General features: G+C 40.7%; 1 protein-coding gene across 3 annotated transcripts in view; it reads left to right on the top strand.

Annotated features, from left to right (window-relative positions):
- Positions 1 to 25793, top strand: part of LOC133618464 (guanine nucleotide exchange factor VAV3-like) — a 150524-nt gene that overhangs the window by 77089 nt on the left and 47642 nt on the right. For all 3 annotated transcript variants that reach the window (XM_061978845.1, XM_061978843.1, XM_061978842.1), the window contains exons 20-21: positions 7802 to 7826; positions 14775 to 14905. In XM_061978845.1, the coding sequence (XP_061834829.1) occupies positions 7802 to 7826; positions 14775 to 14905 (156 nt within the window). The remainder of the gene's footprint in view (positions 1 to 7801; positions 7827 to 14774; positions 14906 to 25793) is intronic.

The raw sequence follows: 25793 nt of genomic DNA, 5'->3' as shown, positions 1-25793 counted from the left end.
CAATGGATTATTATTATTATTATTCTCATGTAGGATATTTGTAATACACTATTGTAGGGCTGGGCGATATGGCCTTTTATTAATATCTCGATATTTTTAGGTCATGTCACGATACACGATATATATATATATATATATATATATATATATATATATATATATATATATATATATATATATATATATATGTATATATATATATATATATATATATATATATATATATATATATATATATATATATATATACACACACAATATTTTGCCTTAGGCTTGAATGAACACTTGATGCATATAATCACAGCAGTATGATGATTCTATGTGTCTACATTAAAACATTCTTCTTCGTACTGCATTAATATATGCTACTTTTAAACTTTCATGCAGAGAGGGAAATCACAACTAAAAGTGTATTTATTAAAGAGTTATTAAGCAGTGGCACAAACATTCATGTCATTTCCAAAACAGAAAGTGCAAGATTGTCAGAGACATTTTAAAACAAGCTATTAGTGCACTTTTGTGTATGATGTCACTAAGATGACATATCAAAACAACACTAAATTAAAGTGCACTTTTTGTACAGAACGCCACTACAATAGTTTAAAACAAATAAAGTGCACTTTCGTGCATGACGTCACACAAGATATTTCAATAACTGTCAAATAAAAATGAGCTGCTTAATAGGAAATCAATAATAATAATAATAGATTTTATTTGTAAAAAACACTTTACATTGAGCTAACAACCTCAAAGTGCTACAGTGTATTTAAAAAAATTAAAAAAATTAAAAGATAATAATTAAAATAAAAACAACTAGAACAGCCTAATAGCTAGAACTAGTATGCATATATCTATAAAAAGCCTTTTTTAAAAGTATCCACAGTCTGTGGTGCCCTCAGGTGGTCAGGGAGAGCGTTCCACAGACTGGGAGCGGCAGAGCAGAAAGCCCGGTCTCCCATTGTTCGTAGCTTTGTCCTCGGAGGTTGGAGGAGGTTAGCCTGTCCGGAGCGGAGGTGTCGTGTGGAGGATTTGGGGGTGAGCAGTTCTTTGAGGTAAAGGGGGGCATTTCCATGGAGGCACTGGTGGGTTAGTAGGGAGACTTTGAATTCAATCCTGAGTGGAACAGGAAGCCAGTGAAGGGATTTGAGAGTTGGTGTGATATGGTCGTATTTCCGCACTCTCATCAGGATCCTATCAGCACTATTCTGTATGTACTGCAGCTTCTGGATGTTCTTGCTGGGGATCCCGACATGAAGAATCAAGTAGTGTATGTCCTTCGCTATGTGGTAGGTTCCTGTGGAAGTTATCTCCTTCTGTTGGTGACTAATTTTTTTTCATACGGTGTTGATGTGGAAATGGTTGCTTGGGCATTTTGTGGGTGTGGCACTGGCCGGAGATGTTGACATGCGGAGTTTCAAGCACTCTTCATTCTGGTTGTGGTTCTCAACCTTTTTTCAGTGATGTACCCCCGGTGAACATTTTTTTGATTCAAGTACCCCGAATCAGAGCAAAGCATTTTTGGTTGAAAAAAAGAGATAAAGAAGTAAAATACAGCACTATGTCATCAGTTTCTGATTTATTAAATTGTATAACAGTGCAAAATATTGCTCATTTGTAGTGGTCTTCCTTGAACTATTTGGAAAAAAAAGATATACAAATAACTAAAAAAATAAACAAGTGATTCAATTATAAATAAAGATTTCTACACATAGAAGCAATCATCTACTTAAAGTGCCCTCTTTGGGGATTGTAATAGAGATCCATCTGGATTCATTAACTTAATTCCAAACATTTTTTCACAAAAAAAGAAATCTTTAACATCAATATTTATGGAACATGTCCACAAAAAAATCTAGCTGTCAACACTGAATATTGCATACCTGCCAACTACTCCGGTTTTCCCGTGATTAGTACGGTTTTCATCAACCTATTCTGGGTTACGGTTGCAGTGATAAAAAATACGGTTTTTCATTAATTAAAACATTTTTTTTTTTTTTTAAGTTTTATTCACGAAATTGCGTAACAACAATGACAATTGACACTGCTTCCCGTAACTTCCTATCAAGCCATTCCGATAGCTATTTATAGCACCGCTGCCAAGCACGAGGCACCTGTTGCCATTGTTTCCAAACGAGCGAACGATCATGGAATCAGCCGGAGAAAAATCGCAAACGAGTCTTAAACCAAAAAGAAAACTGCAGTAATTCCGTGAAGAATATTCAAAAGCCTATCCGGGAATAATTATCCCTTCCAAAAAGGGTGAAAACTACGCGAATTGCACCTTGTGCAGACAAGATTTTTCGATCGGACACGGAGGAATTAGCGATGTAAAAGACCACGTTGGGACAAAAGAACACAAGTCTAATGCCGTTGCTAGCGATACAAGTGGAAAACTTTCAACGTTTTTCGTCGCCCAAACAGATTCTTTGGATACATTTGGATTTTAGCCACAAAAAGGTAATGACACCAATGTTATCTATTGGAATTGTTTAGTACTGTTATACTGTTAAGTGTTTATACTATTTATGCTTTCAAGTCCAAGTTGAAGAAATCTTGTTAAATGTTGACAGCATAACTACCAAAATACAGAAGTATGTCCTTAATATTTTTGCAGTGCTATTTCTGTTGAAAAGTTAAAATGATTACATTAGAGATGTGATGTGCCACTTTTCAAGTGTCTGATGGCTTAAATTAATTTTCATTAATTTTTCATATTTTGAATTCTTTTGAAAGGCTTACAAAAAACTACATTTGAATTGTAATTCCATGCTATTGACAGGACTATTAATTTTAATGAAGTTAGCTTACCATGTTTACAGTATGATAATTGTGATAGAAATGTGAATTTTAGGCACAGAATATTTTTTTACAATTGAACAAGGCAGTAGATTATACAAGCTTGGACAGAAAGTTAATGACACCAATTTTTTTTTTTTTTTATGGAATTGTTTAGTACTGTTTTACCATTTGTTTACTGTAAAAAGTGTTTATACTGTTTATACTTTCAATTAACAAATTGAAGTCTTGTGAAAGGTTGACAGGATAACTGGCATTAACTGTCAAAATAATTTCAAACTATTGAAGTTATTTTACAGAATAAACATGTCAATCAACCCATATGATTTTTGCTGTAATATTTTTGTTTTGAAAAGTCACTGTGACTGATAGAAAAGTGATGGTTTTAGCAACATTTTAACCTGTCTGAATGCTAATAATCATTTTGCGTCGGGGGGGCGAAGCCTGAACCCCCCACCAGGACTTTGTCCTGGACCTACCGGGGCCTGCAACCCCTGGACCCTGGCTACTAGGTTTTTATGATTTCAAAAGTTGGCAGGTATGATATTGCATTGTTGCGTTTCTTTTCACAGTTCTTTTTGACAGACATTTTAGTGAGGGTCCAACCATCATGGCATGGGGGAAACTCTGGCTTTATGGTAATGAATGGAATATCCTACTTGATTTGATGTTCAGTTTATGAACTTACATTCATATTTTGTTGAAGTATTATTCAATAAATATATTTATAAAGGATTTTTGAATTGTTGCTATTTTTAGAATATTAAAAAAAAATCTCACGTACCCCTTGGCATACCTTCAAGTACCCCCAGGGGTACGCGTACCCCCATTTGAGAACCACTGCTCTAGCAGGTGACTTTTGGAATGATGCTACATATTAGCAGTAATGCTACTTTTTGTAGCAACGCTTTTGCCGCATACTTGACATATTACGGTTGTCTGTTCGACATCTTCCCGCTTGAAGCCAAACCACCGCCAGACGATGGATCCCCTGCTGTTTTTATTGGGAATGAATTATTCCTTCATTTGTTACCAGATTCACACCTTCTTTCTCTTATATTACCACTCTCACTGCACAGCTAGCACCACAGCTAACGTTACCATGCCGCTACCTCTCTGCTCTGTGAGGGCGTATGACAAGTATGTGATGTATGTAAGAAGGTGCGCTTGTTTTATGTCTCTGTGAGAAGGGGACAAGAAAGAGTGAGAAAAGCCTGTAGTGTAATGCCCGCAGCTAAAAGCAACTACCATGAATTGATTAATGTGGACCTCGACTTAAACAAGTTGAAAAACGTATTGGAGTGTTACCATTTAGTGGTCAATTGTACGGAATATGTACTGTACTGTGCAATCTACTAATAAAAGTCTCAATCAATCAATCAAACTGCGTGAGAACGTATACTCGAATATCACGATATAGTCATTTTCTATATCGCACAGAGACAAACCCGCGATATATCGATTTTATTCCATATATCGCCCATCCCTACACTATTGTACTTTCTATTATTTTAGCCTGTTACAGAGATGTTCTAACAGTAATATGTGTCCCGAGAGCTTGTTTATGAGCATCAAATGTGACGCTTAATTGCTCTGCTTTCGAGAGAAAAGATTGCTTTTAATGTATTTTTCATGATATCATGAAGGGGAAACATATCCCAACCTCATCCAAATACTGTCTTTATAAAAGAAAATTATTCACTTTATGTTTTAAAATAAATCTCTGCCAACTATCTTATTGGTTAGCGACAGATGTGGTTACAAAAGGCCAAGTGGGACAACATTAAATAGATAAATACATCTTTCAATAATTAACTAAATGTCATTAAATAATTATAATTGGAATTCAAGACATACATGTGCCATTAATGTATTCACTGTAAAAGTACTTGTGTCATGATCCGTGGTCCGGATCATGTTTTGTGTTTTACCAGTTTTAAACACGCCGTGGTTCAACCGCTTTTAAAGAAACCTGGTCTGGACAGTTCAGTTTTAGCCCATTTTAGACCCATTTCTAAGCTGCCTTTCCTCTCAAAGATTGTTTTTACCCAGTTAAACACTTTTTTAGAGGACTGTGATGTTTTAGAAGTCTTTCAGACTGGGTTTAAACCCCTCCATAGTACCGAGTCAGCTTTATTAAGGGTTTTTAATGACATCCTTCGAGCAACAGATTTAGGTGATCATGTGATTTGAGTTTTACTGGATCTAACAGCAGCATTTGATACGGTGGACCATAATATTTTAATTAGCCGCCTGCAGCATCAAGCGGGCATCTGTGGTACTGCTTTGAGTTGGCTGAAGTCATATTTGACTAACAGGACCTTCTCTGTAAATCTTGCTGGATCTGAATCCTCCGTTGCTCCCTTGACATGTGGGGTCCCACAGGGCTCAGTTCTGGGACCACTTCTCTTTTCTATTTATTTACTTCCATGGGCTCAATCCTAAGAAAGCATGATATTTCTTTTCATTGTTATGCCGATGACACACAAATGTATTTTCCATTAAAGAGAAATCATGCCTATTTGGCTATTTTTAAGACCCTTCTTAAAACCCATTTTTATTCACTGGCTTTTAACCCAGCATGAGACTTTGAACTGTTTTTAGCTTTTAAACTGTTTTTATCTAACAAACTGTTCTTAGGGTAATTTATATTTGCTTTTTAAATGTGTATTTTTATTTCTGTTTTAAATGTTATTTTTTAGTCGGTCCTTTGCCTCTATTTCTCTGTGGTGTACAGCCCTTTGTTTTTCAACTGTGCTTGTCTTTAAAGGGCTTTATAAATAAAGTTGGTATGGTATGGTTTTCTGTTAGTTTTGGACTCCTTAAGTTCCTGTTTGTGCACTTCTGAGTTGGTTACCATAGCTACGTATTATTTGCACCTGCCGCTTGTGTTCGGGGCGCTCACCTGTTGCTAATCAAGAGACTAGAGATGCGCGGATAGGCAATTATTTCATCCGCAACCGCATCACAAAAGTCGTCAACCATCCGCATCCACCCGAACTAACATTTAATCAAAACCGCACCCGCCCGCACCCGCCCGCACCCGCCCGTTGTTATACATCTAATATAGACGATGCAAGGCATTAGTGAGGTTATAAAGCTTTTGCCTGTTAAAGAAAGGAGAGACATTCAATGCGTGCCACGCTGTCACGGCCCAGACGCACACCAGTGCCCAATCATCTGGGAGCCGCGCTGAGCGCACCTCCAAGCCCGTGGAGGTGCGATGTCCCTCGCACCCGCGGCGGCTCCAACCGGGCTCGCGCCCGAGGCTTCAGCGCGCACCGCGGCGGCCATCTTACTCGTCGCGGCCTAGCCCTCGCGGCTCTCGCTGCCGGCGACGGCCGGGTATGGGCCCGACGCTCCAGCGCCATCCATTTTCAGGGCTAGTTGATTCGGCAGGTGGGTTGTTACACACTCCTTAGCGGGTTCCGACTTCCATGTCCACCGTCCTGCTGTCTATATCAACCAACACCTTTTCTGGGGTCTGATGAGCGTCGGCATCGGGCGCGTTTGGTTCATCCCGCAGCGCCAGTTCTGCTTACCAAAAGTGGCCCACTCGGCTCACCAGGGTGAGCCCACCCCTTTCGTGAGCGCACTGCGCGCGGAGTGACCCCTGTTACGCGCCCCCGGCAACGGGGGTGGCGGGCAGGTAAGCTGCGCGGGCGGAGCGCGCAGAGTGACCCCTGTTATGAGCCCCCGGCCACGGGGGTGGCGGGCAGGTAAGCTGCTTACCTGCTGCGCGTGACGCCGGCCGCGGCGAAGGCGGACGAGGCGGGGTGTCGGTGCGGTGGGCGCGGTGGTGACCCTGGACGTGCGTCGGGCCCTTCTTCTCGCGGATCACCTCAGCTACGGCTCCCGGTGGGGCCCTCTCGGGGGAAGGGGCCTCGGTCCCGTACCCCGGCGAGGCGTCCCTTCTCCGCTCCGTAAAAGTGTCCATCTCTTTTTTTCTTCTTCTTCTGTTGTGGCATATGCTGCAGGTGCCTGCTCGTTTTTCGTATGTGGGTAACAACATTTAACTATGTATATATATTTCCGAATTGGTTTAACTGCCACCCGCCTGAATCTATTTAAAATCTTTTTTTTTTTTATTTCAACCGCCCGACCCGCGGATAAAATCTAATTTTTTTTTATTTCAACCGCCCGACCCGCGGATAATCCGCGGACTCCGCGGTTGTGTCCGCAAACCGCGCATCTCTACAAGAGACATTATTTAAGCCTGCCTTTGTCAGTCAGTCGGTCTGGCTTCTTGGGTTGCGTCACGCTTCTGTTACGAGAGTTTTCCTACCGCTAGTCTGTGCTAAGAGTTAGCCCTAGCATCCAGTGCGATCGGCACTTTTTCCCTCGTCTTGTTTTTCTGTTTTTGGTGCTTCGTTGATTTTCGAAGATTAAATCATGTTCCTACCGGCAAGTCCTGTCCGGAGTCATCCGTTTGCATCCCGGGAGAACAAACTGCGCAGTAAGCTGCAACCCCGCCGTGGCAACAATCGTTTATTTATTTATTTCAGTATTTATTTAATTATTTAATGATTTCATTAACAATTGATTTAATTATTTTACGATTTAATTAGTCATTTCACGATTCAACACATGATTTATTTCATGATCCATCCCTCCACTGTAGGTCTTTTAAAAAACACTTTTAAACTGTTTGAATTACAGCATCAAGGCTAACATATTTCCAGTACAGCCCTTTCACTTATTCAACAGAGTTGGTGACAAATACATTACATTTTTCGATGACTAATCTAGAAAATGACTAATCAGAATTGGTCAGGCAAGTGACCTTTGTGTGCCGCTGGTATTTACATGGAGTCATAGCTGTACAATGTCTTGGTAGGTCATGGGCACCCGATTATAAGTTACATGTATTGACAGAAAATTAATGCACTTTTCTTTTTTTTCTTTTTTTACAAAATGATTGAATGATAATGACTCATTGCTGGGGTCAGAATGTTCCCCCCTCTATACATGGTCCGACAGTATCTCTGTTTTTTTCCATCTGCAGGAGAGCACAGCGCTTCCAGACCCAGGTCAGCATGACTAACATTGACATCCTTTTTGACATTTTTCCTCACATACGTGTCAATCTTCCTTCCCATAAGAAATAATGTCAGTACTGTAAAAAAAAAAAATTGTTCCAGGGTCAAGCTGTGTCCATCATAAAACTTTTATTTACAGCACAGGCAATGTTTTCAGTAACATTTTAATTAGCGATGTCCAAATCCCGATCATGGGATCTGACCATGATCGATTGCATAATTGTATCCAGCTTTCTTAGTGGATTATCATATTTTACTGATCTTCCAGATTCTCTGGGACAACAACACCAAGTATGTTAACTGGTCCATCTGTCCACAAAACAGGCACTTTGCATTCCATTCGAAAGGGCGTTCCCTTTAGATTTCCGATCCTTAATATTTTACATTTATCATAATTAAACTTAAGCCCAGATTGCTGTGAAAATATGTCCAAAAGATTAAGAAGGTTCCACAAACAATGAGGATTGGGGATGATAAAGAAGCTTGTATAATCTGCATACATTGTTATTTTACTTTCAATATTATTATTACTGAGCCCTTCAATATTTGTATTCAATCTAACTTTAATCGCCAATATTTCAATAGCAATAATAAATAAGTATGAAGACAAAGAGCACCCTTGTTTTAGACTTCTTAATAGAGGTATATATTTTTTTTCTTATTGTTTACAAAGTTAGGGATTAGGTCTCTAGGTACTGGAAGACTTTGAGGGCAAAACCCAAATGATTGAAATGTGAACCAATAATACTTTTTACTTATATTTACTTACTGTGCACCAGCTGGTTTATTTTGTTAAACAACTTGTACGTAGGATTCAATACCTCACATTTAATAAGATAGGCTTTATAAAATGTGTTGTTGTGTTTACTTTAGTTACTTGCTTTTAAACATGTTTCGCTTCTATAAGCTATTGTCAAAGTATCGGCTCAGGACTTGAAATCGGATAAAATCAGAGGCCAAACACGTTAATTAACGTTCTTAAACGTCTCACAATTCAAAAATAAGGAGCTTAGCACTGTTTGTAGTCTAATGTAAAAAAAAAAAAAAACGAAATTACCATACAATAAAAGTCACAAAAAAGCTAAAGAAAAAACTCAAACACATATGGTTTATATGAGGTTTGTCGTGACGACGGTCAAATTAAGAAGTTTTCCGCTAACTTTAGAGGTGGATGTTACCCGGAAAAGGTTGGTTGAATTCTAAAGTCTTAAAATAGACTAGTGTTTTTCAACCACTGTGCCGTGAGATACAGTCTGGTGTGCCGTGGGAGATGATCTAATTTCACCTATTTGGGTTAAAAATATTTTTTGCAAACCAGTAATTATAGTCTGCAAATTATGTGTTGAGTGGTCGGTGCTGTCTAGAGCTCGGCAGAGTAACCGTGTAATACTCTTCCATATCAGTAGGTGGCAGCCGGTAGCTAATTGCTTTGTAGATGTCGGAAAACAGCGGTAGGCAGTGTGCAGGTAAAAAGGTGTCTAATGCTTAAACTTAAAATAAACAAAAGGTGAGTGCCCCTAAGAAAAGGCATTGAAGCTTAGGGAAGGCTATGCAGAAGGAAGCTAAAACTGAACTTGCTACAAAGTAAACAAAAACAGAATGCTGGACGACAGCAAAGACTTACTGTGGAGCAAAGACGGCGTCCACAATGTACATCCGAACATGACATGACAATCAATAATGTCCCCACAAAGAAGTATAAAAACAACTAAAATATTCTTGATTGCTAAAACAAAGTAGATGCGGGAAATATCGCTCAAAGGAAGACATGAAACTGCTACAGGAAAATACCAAAAAAAGAGAAAAAGCCACCAAAATAGGAGCGCAAGACAAGAACTAAAACACTACACACAGGAAAACACCAAATAAGTCAGGGTGTGATGTGACAGGTGGTGACAGTACACCTACTTTGAGACAAGAGCTATATTGATGCATGCTTGGTTATGCTCTAAAGTCATATCCAGCAATTCTGACAACGACTTTTTACTGTCAACTGAGTTTCGTTTTTTAATGATTTCTGCTGGTGGTGTGCAAGGCAAAAAATGTGCCTTGGCTCAGAAAAGGATGAAAAACACAGAAATAGACAACATCAGGGAAGCAGGGATGCGTTCAGGGTTGCTGGGAGTTGACGCAACTCATCATGACAATATTTGTGGGCCCATAAAAAGGACAGTTTGTCTTATTGTTTCTTGTTAAAAGCGTGAACATGAGAGCGCGTTCGAGCCGGGTCACCATCAGTTAATACATTCCTCAGGCCGGCGGGTGGCGGAGGGGTGGAGGGGCTCTGGAGGGGGTCTCAGGGGAGACTGAGTGGACGTGTCGTTCAAACTGGCAACAGCGTTTCGTCTTTGCCTTTGCTTCGTCCGGCGCCCGCGGCCATGTTTGTGTGCGCCGCTGCTTTGAGAAAATACTGTAGCTGCATGAATTTGGAAAGAACTGCAGGCAGGGGGGATTTAATCAGTGCTTGCGGTAATGTTATCTGTTCCAGTGAGGACCTGTCATTTTGGTTTCTTATTATAACATTCTTTAGTGTCACAAAAGTGTAATAGTACAAAGCCCAAAACCAGTGAAGTTGGCATGTTGTGTAATTCGTAAATAAAAACAGAATACAATGATTTGCAAATCCTTTTCAACTTATATTCAATTGAATAGACTGCAAAGACAAGATATTTAATGTTGGAACTGAGAAACGTCATTTTTTTTTGCAAATAATCATTAACTTAGAATTTAATGGCAGCAACACATTGCAAAAAAAGTTGGCACAGGGGCATTTTTACCACTGTGTTACATGGCCTTTCCTTTTAACAACACTCAGTAAAAGTTTGGGAACTGAGGAGACACATTTTTGAAGCTTTTCAGATGGAATTCTTTCCCATTCTTGCTTGATGTACAGCTTAAGTTGTTCAACAGTCCGGGGTCTCCGTTGTGGTATTTTAGGCTTCATAATGCGCCACACATTTGGACTACAGGCAGGCCAGTCTAGTACCCGCACTCTTTTACTATGAAGCCACGTTGATGTAACACGTGGCTTGGCATTGTCTTGCTGAAATAAGCAGGGGCGTCCATGGCAACGTTGCATGGATGGCAACATATGTTGCTCCAAAACCTGTATGTACCTTTCAGCATTAATGGTGCTTTCACAGATGTGTAAGTTACCCATGTCTTGGGCACTAATACACCCCCATACCATCACACATGCAGGCTTTTACACTTTGCGCCTATAACAATCCGGATGGTTCTTTTCCTCTTTGGTCCGGAGGGCACGACGTCCACAGTTTCCAAAAACGATTTGAAATGTGGACTCGTCAGACCACAGAACACTTTTCTACTTTGCATCAGTCCATCTTAGATGATCTCGGGCCCAGCGAAGCCGACAGCGTTTCTGGGTGTTGTTGATAAATGGCTTTGGCTTTGCATAGTAGAGTCTTAACTTGCCTTTACAGATGTAGCGACCAACTGTAGTTATTGACAGTGGTTTTCTGAAGTGTTCCTGAGCCCATGTGGTGATATCCTTTACACACTGATGTCGCTTTTTGATGCAGTACCGCCGGAGGGATCGAAGGTCCGTAATATCATCGCTTACGTGCAGTGATTTCTCCAGATTCTCTGAACCTTTTGATGATATTACGGACCTTAGATGGTGAAATCCCTAAATTCCTTGCAATAGCTGGTTGAGAAATGTTGTTCTTAAACTGTTGGACAATTTGCTCACGCATTTGTTGACAAAGTGGTGACCCTCGCCCCATCCTTGTTTGTGAATGACTGAGCATTTCATGGAAGCTGCTTTTATACCCAATCATGGCACCCACCTGTTCCCAATTAGCCTGTCCACCTGTGGGATGTTCCAAATAAGCGTTTGATGAGCATTCCTCAACTTTCTCAGTCTTTTTTGCCACTTGGGCCAGCTTTTTTGAAACATGTTGCAGGCATCAAATTCCAAATGAGCTAATATTTGCAAAAAATAACGTTTTCTAGTTTTTTTGTCCAATTTTGCAGTCTATTCAATTGAATATAAGTTGAAAAGGATTTGCAAATAATTGTATTTTGTTTTTATTTACCATCTACACGATGTGCGAACTTCACTGGTTTTGGGGTTTGTAAGTTAGGCCCTCGGCCAAGTCTTACAATCTGCGACCTCTGACCTGACAAATAAAAAAAAAAAAGCACTTTATTACCATGGCACTTAAAATGTTCAGCGAAATGAATCTCAGTACAGACCAATTTAAGAGCAAACACACACTATACAGGGTAGACAGAACTTGAACGCTGAAGGGTCGCCACGAGGTGGGGAAAAAGGTGGGAAATGGTAATGGTGGGCGATGGGGTGGGGGTGGTGGGGTAGGATAAGTAAAATAAGTTGATTGTATGAGAGGGACTCAGTTTGGGGCCTAGCTGTAGCCACATTAGCACATATAAAGGATAGGATAGGATAGGTCTTTATTGTCATTGCACAAGTACAACAAAACTTTGTTTTCAGCACAAACCCGTTCAAGATTAGACAAACAAACAGTGTACAGGGTTACAGAACAGGAACGCTGATGGGTCGCCACAAGGCGCCCCGTAAAAGATGGGAAAAAGGTAAATCGCTGGGGAAGGATGAGTAAAAAAATACAATCTAGACTGGTGGCCCAGTCTGGAGTGGGAAAAAACCTCCATAGCAAAGTAAATATACATATTACATCATACGTCTCGAGATATCTAGCAACAGAGGGGGGAGTGGGGGGCCATGGTGGCTGGCCGCAGCTCTCAAGCGCTGCCCATCCTTCCATCACCCAAAACAAAAGTTAAGACAAGACAAGACAAAGAAGCAAGCAGGAGAGATAAGGGAGAGGAAAGGGGAGCGTCCGCCCTCGATGAGTGCCAGTGAGAAAGACCTATAAACACGTTACAAGTTAAGACAAAAATCAAGACGAAGAAGCAGGCAGGAGAGATACGGAGGGGGGGGGGGGTGTGTGACCACCTTTGTCAATAAAATAACTTTAAAAATAAAATAAAAAAGACATACAAATTCATACAAACGCTCTTTGAAATGCAGTGAAAAAAGATGGCTTCATCTGACCAAAATCTTTAGCTCTCACTGGATCGGTTCGCAGCTGAGTGTGAAGCGACTGGGATGAGAATCAGCACCTCCAAGGCTGCTGCCCCCGCTACCCGAACTCGGCTAAACGGAAGAAGATGGATGGATAAATTCATACAAACGCTCTTTGAAATGCAGTAAAAAGCTCTAGAACACTCTGCCCCTCCATGTTCAAACCGCTCCCACAGTGGAGTGTTTTAAGCATACTTGCCAACCCTCCCGAATTTTCCGTGAGACTCCCGAAATTCAGCGCCTCTCCCGAAAACCTCCGGGGACAAATATTCTCCCGAAAATCTCCCGATTTTTAGCCGGAGCTGGAGGCCATGCCCCCTCCAGCTCCATGCAGACCTGAGTGAGGACAGCCTTTTTTTTATGACGGGAGGACAACAGGGTGACAAGAACTAAATCATCCAGACTAGAGATAAATTGTATTATTATGTTTATCTTACCTAAAAATAAATATATTTATTAATTTAAAAAAAAATAAAAACTTTTTTTTTTACTATATTTTGCTAAAACATCAAAATTGATTGTATTTTTATTTGTATTTTTTCTGACTCTTTATTACATCCAGCCATAGAATTATACATTAAAATAAACGTAAAATAAAATCACTAATTTTAAATGATCATAGTAATTCATTTAAAATTACCATATTTAATTATTAAAATAATTGCTTGTTTATCAACAACTTTAGCATTTTATTCATTACATTTTGAAACTCTCAGAAGCCAAGTTATGTTATATTCCTTAAGATTTATTTATGCAAGTTTGAAGTATCAATTATCTAAACACAGTTTTGTTTGCATATTTTCAGGATGTATATATATATATATATATATATATATATATATATATGTATATGTATATGTATGTATATATATATGTATGAAATACATGACTTGGTGAATTCTAGCTGTCAATATACTCCTCCCCTCTTAACCACGCCCCCGCCCTCAACCACGCCCCCCACGCCCCCACCTCTCGAAATCGGAGGTCTCAAGGTTGGCAAGTATGTTAAGTCTCGTCTTAAGACCCACTATTACTCTTTGGCTTTTAACAGTACGTGAGTTGTGTGGTCCTCTGTTGTCCTCTGTGTTTTTTTTATAAATTTAGATTTCTATTTATTGTTTTAATTGTTTTTTCCCTTTAAAATCGTTTTTAATCATATTTATTTTTATATTGTTTTTATATTTATTTAATTTTTTAGTTTTTATTCAGTCATTGGTGGAGCTAAGGATAATATTTGAACATTGTTTTTAATACTGTTTTTAATTTTGTTTTTAATATTGTTGTGCAGCACTTTGGGAACATTTTTGTTGTTTAAATATGCTATATAAATAGAGTGGATTGGATTGGATTGCAGTAAAAAAAAGACTCCCAGGAATAGTGGAAGCTGTTAAAGCAGCAACATAATTGCATTCACGTGTCCCAATACTTTCGTCCATACCGTGTATGTGTATCCTGTAAGCATAAGAGGAATTAAAGTTAAAGTTAAAGTGCCAATGATTGTCACACACACACTAGGCACGGGGAAATTAACCTCTGCATTTGACCCATCACCCACAGGGGAGCAGTGAGCAGCAGCAGTGGCCGCGCCCGTGAATCATTTGGTGATTGAACCCCCGATTTCCAACAATTGATGTTGAGTGCTGGCAGTTAGACGCCATCGCTTCTTTATTATACGTCCAAAAGAATGTGTTGAGAGCTGCCTCATTTTTTTCTAAAAGCTATCAGACATCGTAATATTTTTCATTCATGGCTATAAAAAAAAATATTTTTCTAGAGAAAACATTGCACTGATGTGATGAGCCTCCGCTTCTCCTTTGGTACTTTTTAAATGCGCTTTGGTGTCCTTCTAGGTCTGCCCCAGATGCTGGTGATCAGAGACTACCACGGCGCCCCCTGTCCGCCGTGCGGCCCCCCGCTGTGCGCTCGCACGGGCGACGTGATCGGCCTGATGTTCGCCGACTTGCACAGCTCCTGGTGGCAGGTGCGTGTCGCTCGCCTCTCGCCTCTGCGGCCGCCACCCGCTTAAAAAAGATCACGCGTCGCGGCTCAGCGGATCTCGGCGCACGCGATGTCTTTGCGACAAAGTCGCGGGTTTGAGTCCGCCCTGCGTGTCAGCTGCTTTTTCACCTTCTGCTGAGGGGAGGAGGGAAGGAAAATAGCGCTTGCAAAGGTTTTAGGGAGGAAAAATCACAGCGGCGTCATTTTCTGCCATCCTTATTCGTTAGAACTCAAATCAAAAACTGTTTAGGTTGTAGATTTCAAGAAAAAGACATCTTATACACAGCAGAAAGTCAAGAAAAAAAAAAGAAAAAATGAGGGGTATTTTATTTGAACTAAGCAAAATTATCTGCCAATAGAACAAGAAAATTCGTCTTGTCAAGACTTTCCAAAACAAGTAAAATTAGCTAACTTCAATGAACCCAAAAATACCTTAAAATAAGTATATTCTCACTAATAACAAGTGCACTTTTCTTGGTAGAAAAAAAATTAGACCTCTTTGCTCAATATGTTGAAAAATATTCTTAAATTAGGTAAATGTTAGTGCCATTATCTTGACATAATGATATGCGCTCGGCATTACATTCAAATGTGCGAGAAAATGAGAGCAGACAGTGCTGACAAACAATGTTGCGTCATTTTCTGCCATCCTTATTTGTTAGAACTCAAATCAAAAACAGTTGTAGATTTAAAGAAAAAGACATCTTATACAATAATTAATCATTGTGAAAACTGTGTTAAATGCGCATTACCCCCACATACATGGTGTTAGGGTCTGTGGGACCCGTTTTCATTTTTTATTAAAAGAAAAATGATACAATTAATTAATTTTTCAAACTGAGACTCACTGACTTTGGCTCCTTTTCTGTGAAGAACATATATCAGAATACATATTTAATGACCACACACCATACACCCCCCCTACACATTTCTATTACATATAAGATGTCCGGGCCCAGGGCTAATAGAAGTGTGGAGGACAGAGTGTAGGTACACAGAACATCAGAGGGTCAAATGTGCGAGAAAATGAGAGCAGACCGTGTTGACAAACAATGTTGCAACCTTGTGTGGGAACCGCAGGTGCAGAAACACAAAAGAAGAATCCCTGTGGGATGCAGAAACTGGCAGATAAATTTTCCGTGCAACGTTCATATTGTTGTTACTCAGCCAGTGTTTGTGGGTCTGATGGACCCGTTGCATTTTGTGGCTTTTAATGCCTCACAATCAAACACGTTTATGTTAAAATACTGAACAGATGTTTATTGGGATAAGGTAAACATCTGTTCAGTATTTTAAAGGGGAACACCTTGATGTTGCAGAAAAAAGACCATATATTTTTTTAACCGATTTCCGAACTCTAAATGGGTGAATTTTGGCGAATTAAACGTCTTTCTATTATTTGCTCTCGGAGCGATGACGTCACAACCTGGCGTCACATCGGGAAGCAATCCGCCATTTCCTCCTACAGGACTGGTAGAGAATGACTATAAGCTTAGAGCAGGTTTAAAAATGATGGATGGAGACCATTATCTGCATTATAACACCATGATCCCAGGGGAACCCCAGTCACACGTGACATGAAATCATGGCAACGGCGTCAGATGATGTCACCGATTAGCGTCTTCAGTTGATGAATTTAGGGATAAAAGCAGCAGACGATCTCCAGCCGAGTCAAATCAGCTCTGTTATTTTCCGTTTTTTCGACTGTTTTCCATACCTTGGAGACATCATGCCTCTTTGGTGTGTTGTCGGAGGGTGTAACAACACGAACAGGGACGGATTCAAGTTGCACCAGTGGCCCAAAGATGCGAAAGTGGCAAGAAATTGGACGTTTGTTTCGCACACTTTACCGACGAAAGCTATGCTACGACAGAGATGGCAAGAATGTGTGGATATCCTGCGACACTCAAAGCAGATGCATTTCCAACGATAAAGTCAAAGAAATCTGCTGCCAGACCCCCATTGAATCTGCCGGAGTGTGTGAGCAATTCAGGGACAAAGGACCTCGGTAGCACGGCAAGCAATGGCGGCAGTTTGTTCCCGCAGACGAGCGAGCTAAACCCCCTGGATGTCTTGGCTCACACCGTCCCTTATGCCACCGAAGATGATCAAGAGAAGAATATCGACCCTAGCTTCCCTGGCCTGCTGACATGAGGGTATGTCTACAGAATATATTAATTCATGAAAATTGGGCTGTCTGCACTCTCAAAGTGCATGTTGTTGCCAAATGTATTTCATATGCTGTAAACCTAGTTCATAGTTGTTAGTTTCCTTTAATGCCAAACAAACACATACCAATCGTTGGTTAGAAGGCGATCGCCGAATTCGTCCTCGCTTTCTCCCGTGTCGCTGGCTGTCGTGTCGTTTTCGTCGGTTTCGCTTGCATACGGTTCAAACCGATATGGCTCAATAGCTTCAGTTTCTTCTTCAATTTCGTTTTCGCTACCTGCCTCCACACTACAACCATCCGTTTCAATACATGCGTAATCTGTTGAATCGCTTAAGCCGCTGAAATCCGAGTCTGAATCCGAGCTAATGTCGCTATAGCTTGCTGTTCTATGCGCCATGTTTGTTTGTATTCACTATGTGACGTCACAGGAAAATGGACGGGTGTTTATAACGATGGTTAAAATCAGGCACTTTGAAGCTTTTTTTAGAGATATTGCGTGATGGGTAAAATTTTGAAAAAAACTTCGAAAAATATAATAAGCCACTGGGAACTGATTTTTAATGGTTTTAACCCTTCTGAAATTGTGATAATGTTCCCCTTTAACATAAAAGCTTGACCATCACACATATTTAACGAGCCGGAGCCTATCTCAGTTGCATTCGGGCGGTAGGCTGGGTACATATTTTGTTATGAATTTATTTGGATAATTTAGCATTCGGAAACAATTTTGTTTCTGTTTGACAATGTAATCGTAATACACGATACTGCCTCCTACAGGACTGGTAGAGAATGACTATAAGCTTAGAGCAGGTTTAAAATGATGGATGGAGACCATTATCTGCATTATAACACCAAGATCCCAGTGGAACCCCAGTCACACGTGACATGAAATCATGGCAGTGGCGTCAGATGATGTCACCGATTAGCGTCTTCAGTTGATGAATTTAGGGACAAAAGCAGCAGACGATCTCCAGCCTCTGGAGTGGTGGAGCTTTTAATGGCGGTGCAGCACCTTATCTATTTTTGAAAGGGTGTTGATTTATCACGTGTGTTTCGGCGGGGGCGGAGGCAACAGACTCTTTGGTTTTGGGTTTTGGGGTGGGGGATTAATTTATTTGTTTAGTATAGACTAGAGATGCGCGGTTTGCGGACACAACCGCGGAGTCCGCGGATTATCCGCGGATCGGGCGGTTGAAATTAAAAAAAAATTAGATTTTATCCGCGGGTCGGGTCGGGTCGGTTGAAATAAAAAAAAAATTAGATTTTAAATTGATTCAGGCGGGTGGCAGTTAAACCAATTGGGAAATATATATACATAGTTAAATGTTGTTACCCACATACGAAAAACGAGCAGGCACCTGCAGCATATGCCACAACAGAAGAAGAAAAAAAAAAGAGATGGACACTTTTACGGAGCGGAGAAGGGACGCCTCCCCGGGGTCCGGGACCGAGGCCCCTTCCCCCGAGAGGGCCCCACCGGGAGCCGTAGCTGAGGCGATCCGCGAGAAGGGCCCGACGCACGTCCAGGGTCACCACCGCGCCCACCGCACCGACACCCCGCCTCGTCCGCCTTCGCCACGGCCGGCGTCACGCGCAGCAGGTAAGCAGCTTACCTGCCCGCCACCCCCCTGGCCGGGGGCTCGTAACAGGGGTCACTCCGCGCGCTCCGCCCGCGCAGCTTACCTGCCCGCCACCCCTGTTGCCGGGGGCGCGTAACAGGGGTCACTCCGCGCGCAGTGCGCTCACGAAAGGGGTGGGGCTCACCCTGGTTGATATAGACAGCAGGACGGTGGCCATGGAAGTCGGAACCCGCTAAGGAGTGTGTAACAACCCACCTGCCGAATCAACTAGCCCTGAAAATGGATGGCGCTGGAGCGTCGGGCCCATACCCGGCCGTCGCCGGCAGCGAGACGCGCTTGGAGGTGCGCTCAGCGCGGCTCCAATATGATTGCGCACTGGTGTGCGCCTGGGCCGTGACAGCGTGGCACGCGAATGTCTGTGTTGCATTGGATCAGTCTCCTTTCTTTAACAGGCAAAAGCTTTATAACCTCACTAATGCCTTGCATCGTCGATATTAGATATATAACAACGGGCGGGTGCGGGCGGGTGCGGTTCTGATTAAATGTTAGGCCGGGTGGATGGCGGATGGTTGACGACTTTCTGATGCGGTTGCGGATGAAATAATTGCCTATCCGCGCATCTCTAGTATAGACACTAACTGTTATATTTAAACTAGAAAATCACATCACTGCCAACGAAAGCATCAAAATAATACGTTATGCATGTTATTCTTTACCCTAATGCAGGGGTCAGCAACCCAAAACGTTGAAAGAGCCATATTGGACCAAATATACAAAAAACAAATCTGTCTGGAGCCGCAAAAAATGAAAAGTCATATACAAGTCTCTACTTTATCGATACTTTTTAAGCCAAAATGCGTCCGTTCTCCCTTTCCTGTCTACACACTGTGTCTGTTTGTAAGTACTCTGTGATTGTGCACTGCCGAACATGCTCCTCTGCTCGTAAACCAGCAATGTCACGACGTGACGACGACGGGGTTTGGGGTACCGGTACTTTTTAGAGGTGATATAGTACCGAATATGATTCATTAATATCGCGGTATTATACTAATACCGGTATACCGTACAACCCTACACCAAACTATTAGAAAAATAAAAATAAATAAATAGACACATTGTTAGAAAACCCACTATTTTGCATGTTTTGTGTTTGTTGTGATTCACTGATAGAGTTTTAGTTTGTTACGCCAGTGTTTTTCAACCACTGTGCCGTGAGATACAGTCTGGTGTGCCGTGGGAGATTATCTAGTTTCACCGATTTTGGTTAAAAATATTTTTTGCAAACTTGTAATTATAGTCTGCAAATGATGTGTTGTTGTTGAGTGTCGGTGCTGTCTAGAGCTCGGCAGAGTAACCGTGTAATACTCTTCCATATCAGTAGGTGGAATCCGTTAGCTAATTGCTTTGTAGATGTCGGAAACAGCGGGAGGCAGCGTGCAGGTAAAAAATGTGTCCAATGCTTAAACCAAAAATAAACAAAAGGTGAGTGCCGCTAAGAAAAGGCATTGAAGCTTATGGAAGGCTATGCAGAACGAAACTAAAACTGAACTGGCTACAAAGTAAACAAAAACAGAATGCTGGATAACAGCAAAGACTTACTGCGGAGTCCACAAAGTACATCCGAACATGACATGACAATCAACAATGTCCCCACAAAGAAGGATAAAAACAACTGAAATATTCTTGATTGCTAAAACAAAGTAGATGCGGGAAATATCGCTCAAAGGAAGACATGAAACTGCTACAGGAAAATACCAAAAAATTGAGAAAAAGCCACCAAAATAGGAGCGCAAGACAAGAACTAAAACACTACCCACATGCAGGAAAACAGCAAAAAAGTCTAAATAAGTCACAGGGTCATGTTACAGGTGGTGACAGTACACCTACTTTGAGACAAGAGCTATATTGATACATACCGTATTTTCCGCACCATAAGGCGCCCTGGGTTATAAGCCGCGCCTTCAATGAACGGCATATTTCAAAACTTTGTCCACCTATAAGCCGCCCCGTGTTGTAAGCCGCATCTAACTGCGCTAAAGGAATGTCAAAAAAACAGTCAGATAGGTCAGTCAAACTTTAATAATATATTAAAAACCAGCGTTCTAACAACTCTGTTCACTCCCAAAATGTACGCAAATGTGCAATCACAAACATACGTATATCAACATGGACAGAGCTGCGTGAAAAAAGCCACCCGGCCTCTTCGCGTAAACTTAAACTTACCTTAACCACTCGCTCATCTTTTCTTCATCCATCCCTTCGAGTTAGCTTTTATGATGACGCCGGCTGGAAAGGTCTCTTTTGGCAAGGTCTTCCTTTTGAATATCACCATGGGTGGAAGTTTCTGGCCATTAGCATGGCAAGCTAGAACCACAGTGAAGGATGACTTCTCATTCCCTGTGGTGCGAATATTCACCGTACGTGCTCCCGTTGTATCCACAGTGCGGTTCACAGGAATATCAGTTGCTGTGAAATAGTAATCCGTGTGCGGATGGAGAGATTGCGTCTTTTCCTACTCAGTGGCCTAGTGGTTAGAGTGTCCGTCCTGAGATCGGTAGGTTGGGAGTTCAAACCCCGGCCGAGTCATACCAAAAGACTATAAAAATGGGACCCATTACCTCCCTGCTTGGCACTCAGCATCAAGGGTTGGAATTGGGGGTTAAATCACCAAAATGATTCCCGGGCGCAGCCACCGCTGCTGCCCACTGCTCCCCTCACCTCCCAGGGGGTGATCAAGGGTGATGGGTCAAATGCAGAGAATAATTTCGCCACACCTAGTGTGTGTGTGACAATCATTGGTACTTTAACTTTTAACTTTAACTTTTCATGAACCGGATACCTGTCGCTTAGTAGGAGCCATTTTGTGGTCTTTACAGATGTAAACAGGAAATGAAACGTACGGTGATATCCGCGCGCTTTTTCTTCTTCTACGCGGGCGGGTGGTTGCTTACAGTAGAAGAAGAAGCGCTTCCTGTTCTATGGGGGCGGGTGCTTACCTTGGCGGTTGCTTGCGTAGAAGAAGAAGCGCTTCCTGTTCTACCGGGAAAAAAGATGGCGGCTGTTTACCGAAGTTGCGAGATCGAAACTTTATGAAAATGAATCTTAATATTTATCCATATATAAAGCGCACCGGGTTATAAGGCGCACTGTCAGCTTTTGAGAAAATTTGTGGTTTTTAGGTGCGCCTTATAGTGCGGAAAATACGGTAGTTGGTTATGGTTTAAAGTCATATCCAACAATTGCGACGACGACTTTTTACTGTCAACTGTTTCGTTTTTTTAATGATTTCTGCTGGTGGTGTGCCTCCGCATTTTCTCAACACAAAAAATGTGCCTTGGCTCAAAAAAGGTTGAAAAACACTGTGTTACGCCATATGTTTAGCCGTACGATAAGCCGAGACTTTTGCTACGAACAATGGGAGACCGGGCTTTCCGCTCCGCCGCTCCCAGTCTGTGGAACGCTCTCCCTGACCACCTGAGGGCACCACAGACTGTGGATGCTTTTAAAGAAGGCTTAAAAAAATTGCATTAAAAACTAGATTTTGACCCCCGGGGAGAAAAGTCAATCTGTTTAATGTTGCACTTTTTGTATGCAGAAGAAAAGTTTTGTCATTTTAGTTAATATGAGCAACAACTTCAAGCAGTTTAATGTTGCACTTTATATGTGGAAATGTTGCACCGTATATGTAGAAAGGTTTTGTTAAGAAACCAATTTTGAACCTTATCTCATTTAGTTGTTATTTTATATATGTTGACTGCATGAAACTTGGCAATGGACCCTGTGTGTATATGTATGTTATTGTTATGCTTAAAAAAAAGCCTTTTTTTAGATGTATGCATACTAGTTCTAGCTATTAGGCTGTTCTAGTTTTTATTTTTATTTTTTTATTTTTTATATCTTTTTATTTTTTTTAGTTATTTTTTTAATACACTGTAGCACTTTGGGGTTGTTTACTCAATGTAAAATGCTTTTTATAAATAAAATCTATTATTATTATTATTATTAACACAAAACCGGGGGGAAATTTTGTGGAGAAATATTTGTCGAACTCGGAATCCTCCAAAAAGTGGGGCATATGAAAACCGAGGTACCACTGAACAATAAAGTAGTAAAAAATAGCAACACTGGGTAATAGTCAGAACATTCTAAAATCAAACTGGAGCACTGCAAAAACTGAAATCTAAGTAAGATGAAATATCTCAAATAAGGGTGATATTTGCTTATTTTCTGTCTGATAAGATAATTCTTCTCACTAAGCAGATTTTATGTTAGAGTGTTTTACTTGTTTTAAGTGTTTTGGTCCTAAATGATCTCAGTAAGATATTACAGCTTGTTGCTGAGATTTGATGACCTATATTGAGTAAAACATGAAACTAGAACATCAACTTTTGCAAAGCTGTGTCATCAACACTCACAAGTATAAAACTACTTTCTTAAAGTAATAATTTCTTATTTCAAGCATGAAAAAAAAAAAATCATGACTTTGACACAATTGTGTCTCATAATTAAAACGGATGACAGCCAAATGGAATTGGCTGTTTTATTTTCAATGAAACAATAGAAAATAGGTACTCATATAGTAGTACAGTTGGCACAGTACAGTAAACTGACAGTTAATATTTAAACATTTAACATTTCTAACAATTTTGAACAGAAATAGTTCATGCACATTCAGATAAATTCTTCAAAATTACGGTTAAAAATATTTTGGCCAGAGGCCGGGCTGTATATATGCGCACTAATTGACTGAAAGAGCACGCACTTGGCGTGATGATGTCATGTTATCCATGGAAAAATGCATTTTTAGACAATATGATTTGCCTGAGCGGCTAGGAGACCCCGAGAGTAACAAGCGCTTGCTTTGTTGCCTTTCCATTAAGAACAATAAATTAGTTTTTAGTATAAGTTTGCTGGTTTCAAGAAATGTAATGCCGAGCGCATATCATTATGTCAAGATAGTGGCACTAGCATTTACTTAATTCAAGAATATTTTTCAACATATTGAGCAAAAATGTCTCTTTTTTTTCTACCAAGAAAAGTGCACTTGTTATTAGTGAGAATATACTTATTTTCAGGTATTTTTGGGTTCATCGAGGTTAGCTAATTTTACTTGTTTTGGAAAGTCTTGACAAGCCAATTTTTTTTTGTTCTATTGGCAGATAATTTTGCTTAGTTCAAATAACATACCCCTCATTTTTGTATTTTTTTGTTCTTCTTTTTCAACACTGACTTTTTGCAGTGCATACGGTTTTTTTAGAAAGAGTAGACATTCATACTGTCTCCTCAGGTATCAGTAGTCCACAAAGGTTACGGGAAGAGACACAGAATGCAAACAGAAGCACTTGTGATGACAATTAAAACTCCGCAGGGTGCCTTTAATCTCGGGCGTCCCCGGCGGCGCCGCAGGATGGAATTACAGCGCGTGGAGAATTCATACCCCCTGTTTCCCAGAAGGCAATTATCTCCGTCCCACCGGCAGAACAATACAATCAATCACTGTAATTTCATTTGATCCCTTGGCTGCTGCCTGTTTATTCCACCAAAGTAATACGTTTAATCTTTATCACGCGCTTATCCGGGGCATAGCAAATAGACGCAAAAAAGCTTTGATGAAATGTTATTACGCGGAATGAATCATAGAGATGGCTAAAGATTTGCTCTCCAATCGAGTTACTGCCAGACTTTGCACGCTTCCTCCCCCCCAAAAAAACATTTGAGCCTAATAAAGAAGAGTTGAGAGCGTAAAACGGCGGGGTGAAGAGCCCCGACTCTCCACAGATTGACTTCATTTTCAATGCTGACTCCCACTTAACGCTAATGACACCGCTTTGGATTGATGTATTAACGCTTTCTGGTGGAATAAACTCACAAGAAGAATGCAACTGTCAAGACTAGGACTTTGGCGTGGTTTGTTTTCCCATAGTGCAAAAGAATTGGACCGGACATGGCGTGAAGGTAGTGACATCTTTTCATTTTAACGCTCAAAAGGAACAAACAAAAGGCGCTCACAGCGGAGGTACAAAATGTGGCTATGAAAATAAAACACTAGCACGAAGGCAGATCTATGAACATAAAACAAAACTTGCAAACTATGGCCTGAATAAAGAGAACTTACTTGGAACGAGAGTGATGTCGCCAGGAAGACAGCCTGGCAACTGGGAGCTTAAATTATAGCATACTTGCCAACCCTCCCGAATTTTCCGGGAGACTCCCGAAATTCAGCGCCTCACCCGAAAACCTCCCGGGACAAATATTCTCCCGAAAATCTCCCAATTTTTAGCCGGAGCTGGAGGCCACGCCCCCTCCAGCTCCATGCGGACCTGAGTGAGGACAGCCTTTTTTCACGACGGGAGGACAACAGGGTGACAAGAACTAAATCATCCAGACTAAAGATACATTGTATTATTATGTTTATCTTACCTAAAAATAAATATATTTATTAATTTAAAAAAGAAAACTAAATAAATGTTTACTATATTTTGCTAAAAACATCAACATTAATTGTATTTTTATTTTTATTTTTTCTGACTCCTTATTACATCAAGGCATAGAATTATACCGGTACATTAAAATAAACATATTTGAAATAATTAATTTTAAATTATCATAATCATTCATTTAAAATGACCATATTTAATTATTAAAATAATTGTTTGTTTATCAAAAACTTTATTTATTACATTTTGAAGCTCTCAGAAGCCAAGTTATGTTATATTCATGTTATATTTATGCAAGTTTGAAGTATCAATGATCTAATCACAGTTTTGTTTGCATTTTTTCAGGATGTAGATATATATATATGTATGAAATACTTGACTTGGTGAATTCTAGCTGTCAATATACTCCTCCACTCTTAACCACGCCCCCAACCACGCCCCGCCCCACCCCCGACCACGCCCCCAACTCCCACCCCCCACCTCCCGAAATCGGAGGTCTCAAGGTTGGCAAGTATGAATTATAGTGACATGATTAGTGACAGCAGGTGCGTGACGCAAAATGTGAAAACGTGAGACAGGTGCGTGACATGAGGATGGGAACCAGGTGAAACTAATGGTTGCTGTGGTGACAAAACAAACAAAAGTGCACAAGAAGTCCAAAAACAAAACCGAACATGACTAAAA

The sequence above is a fragment of the Nerophis lumbriciformis genome, linkage group LG19, assembly GCF_033978685.3.
Source record: "Nerophis lumbriciformis linkage group LG19, RoL_Nlum_v2.1, whole genome shotgun sequence".
In the NCBI taxonomy this organism is placed as follows: domain Eukaryota; kingdom Metazoa; phylum Chordata; class Actinopteri; order Syngnathiformes; family Syngnathidae; genus Nerophis; species Nerophis lumbriciformis.
The sequence above is the reverse complement of the archived record's forward strand: the minus strand, read 5'-3'. Positions and strand labels throughout refer to the sequence as shown.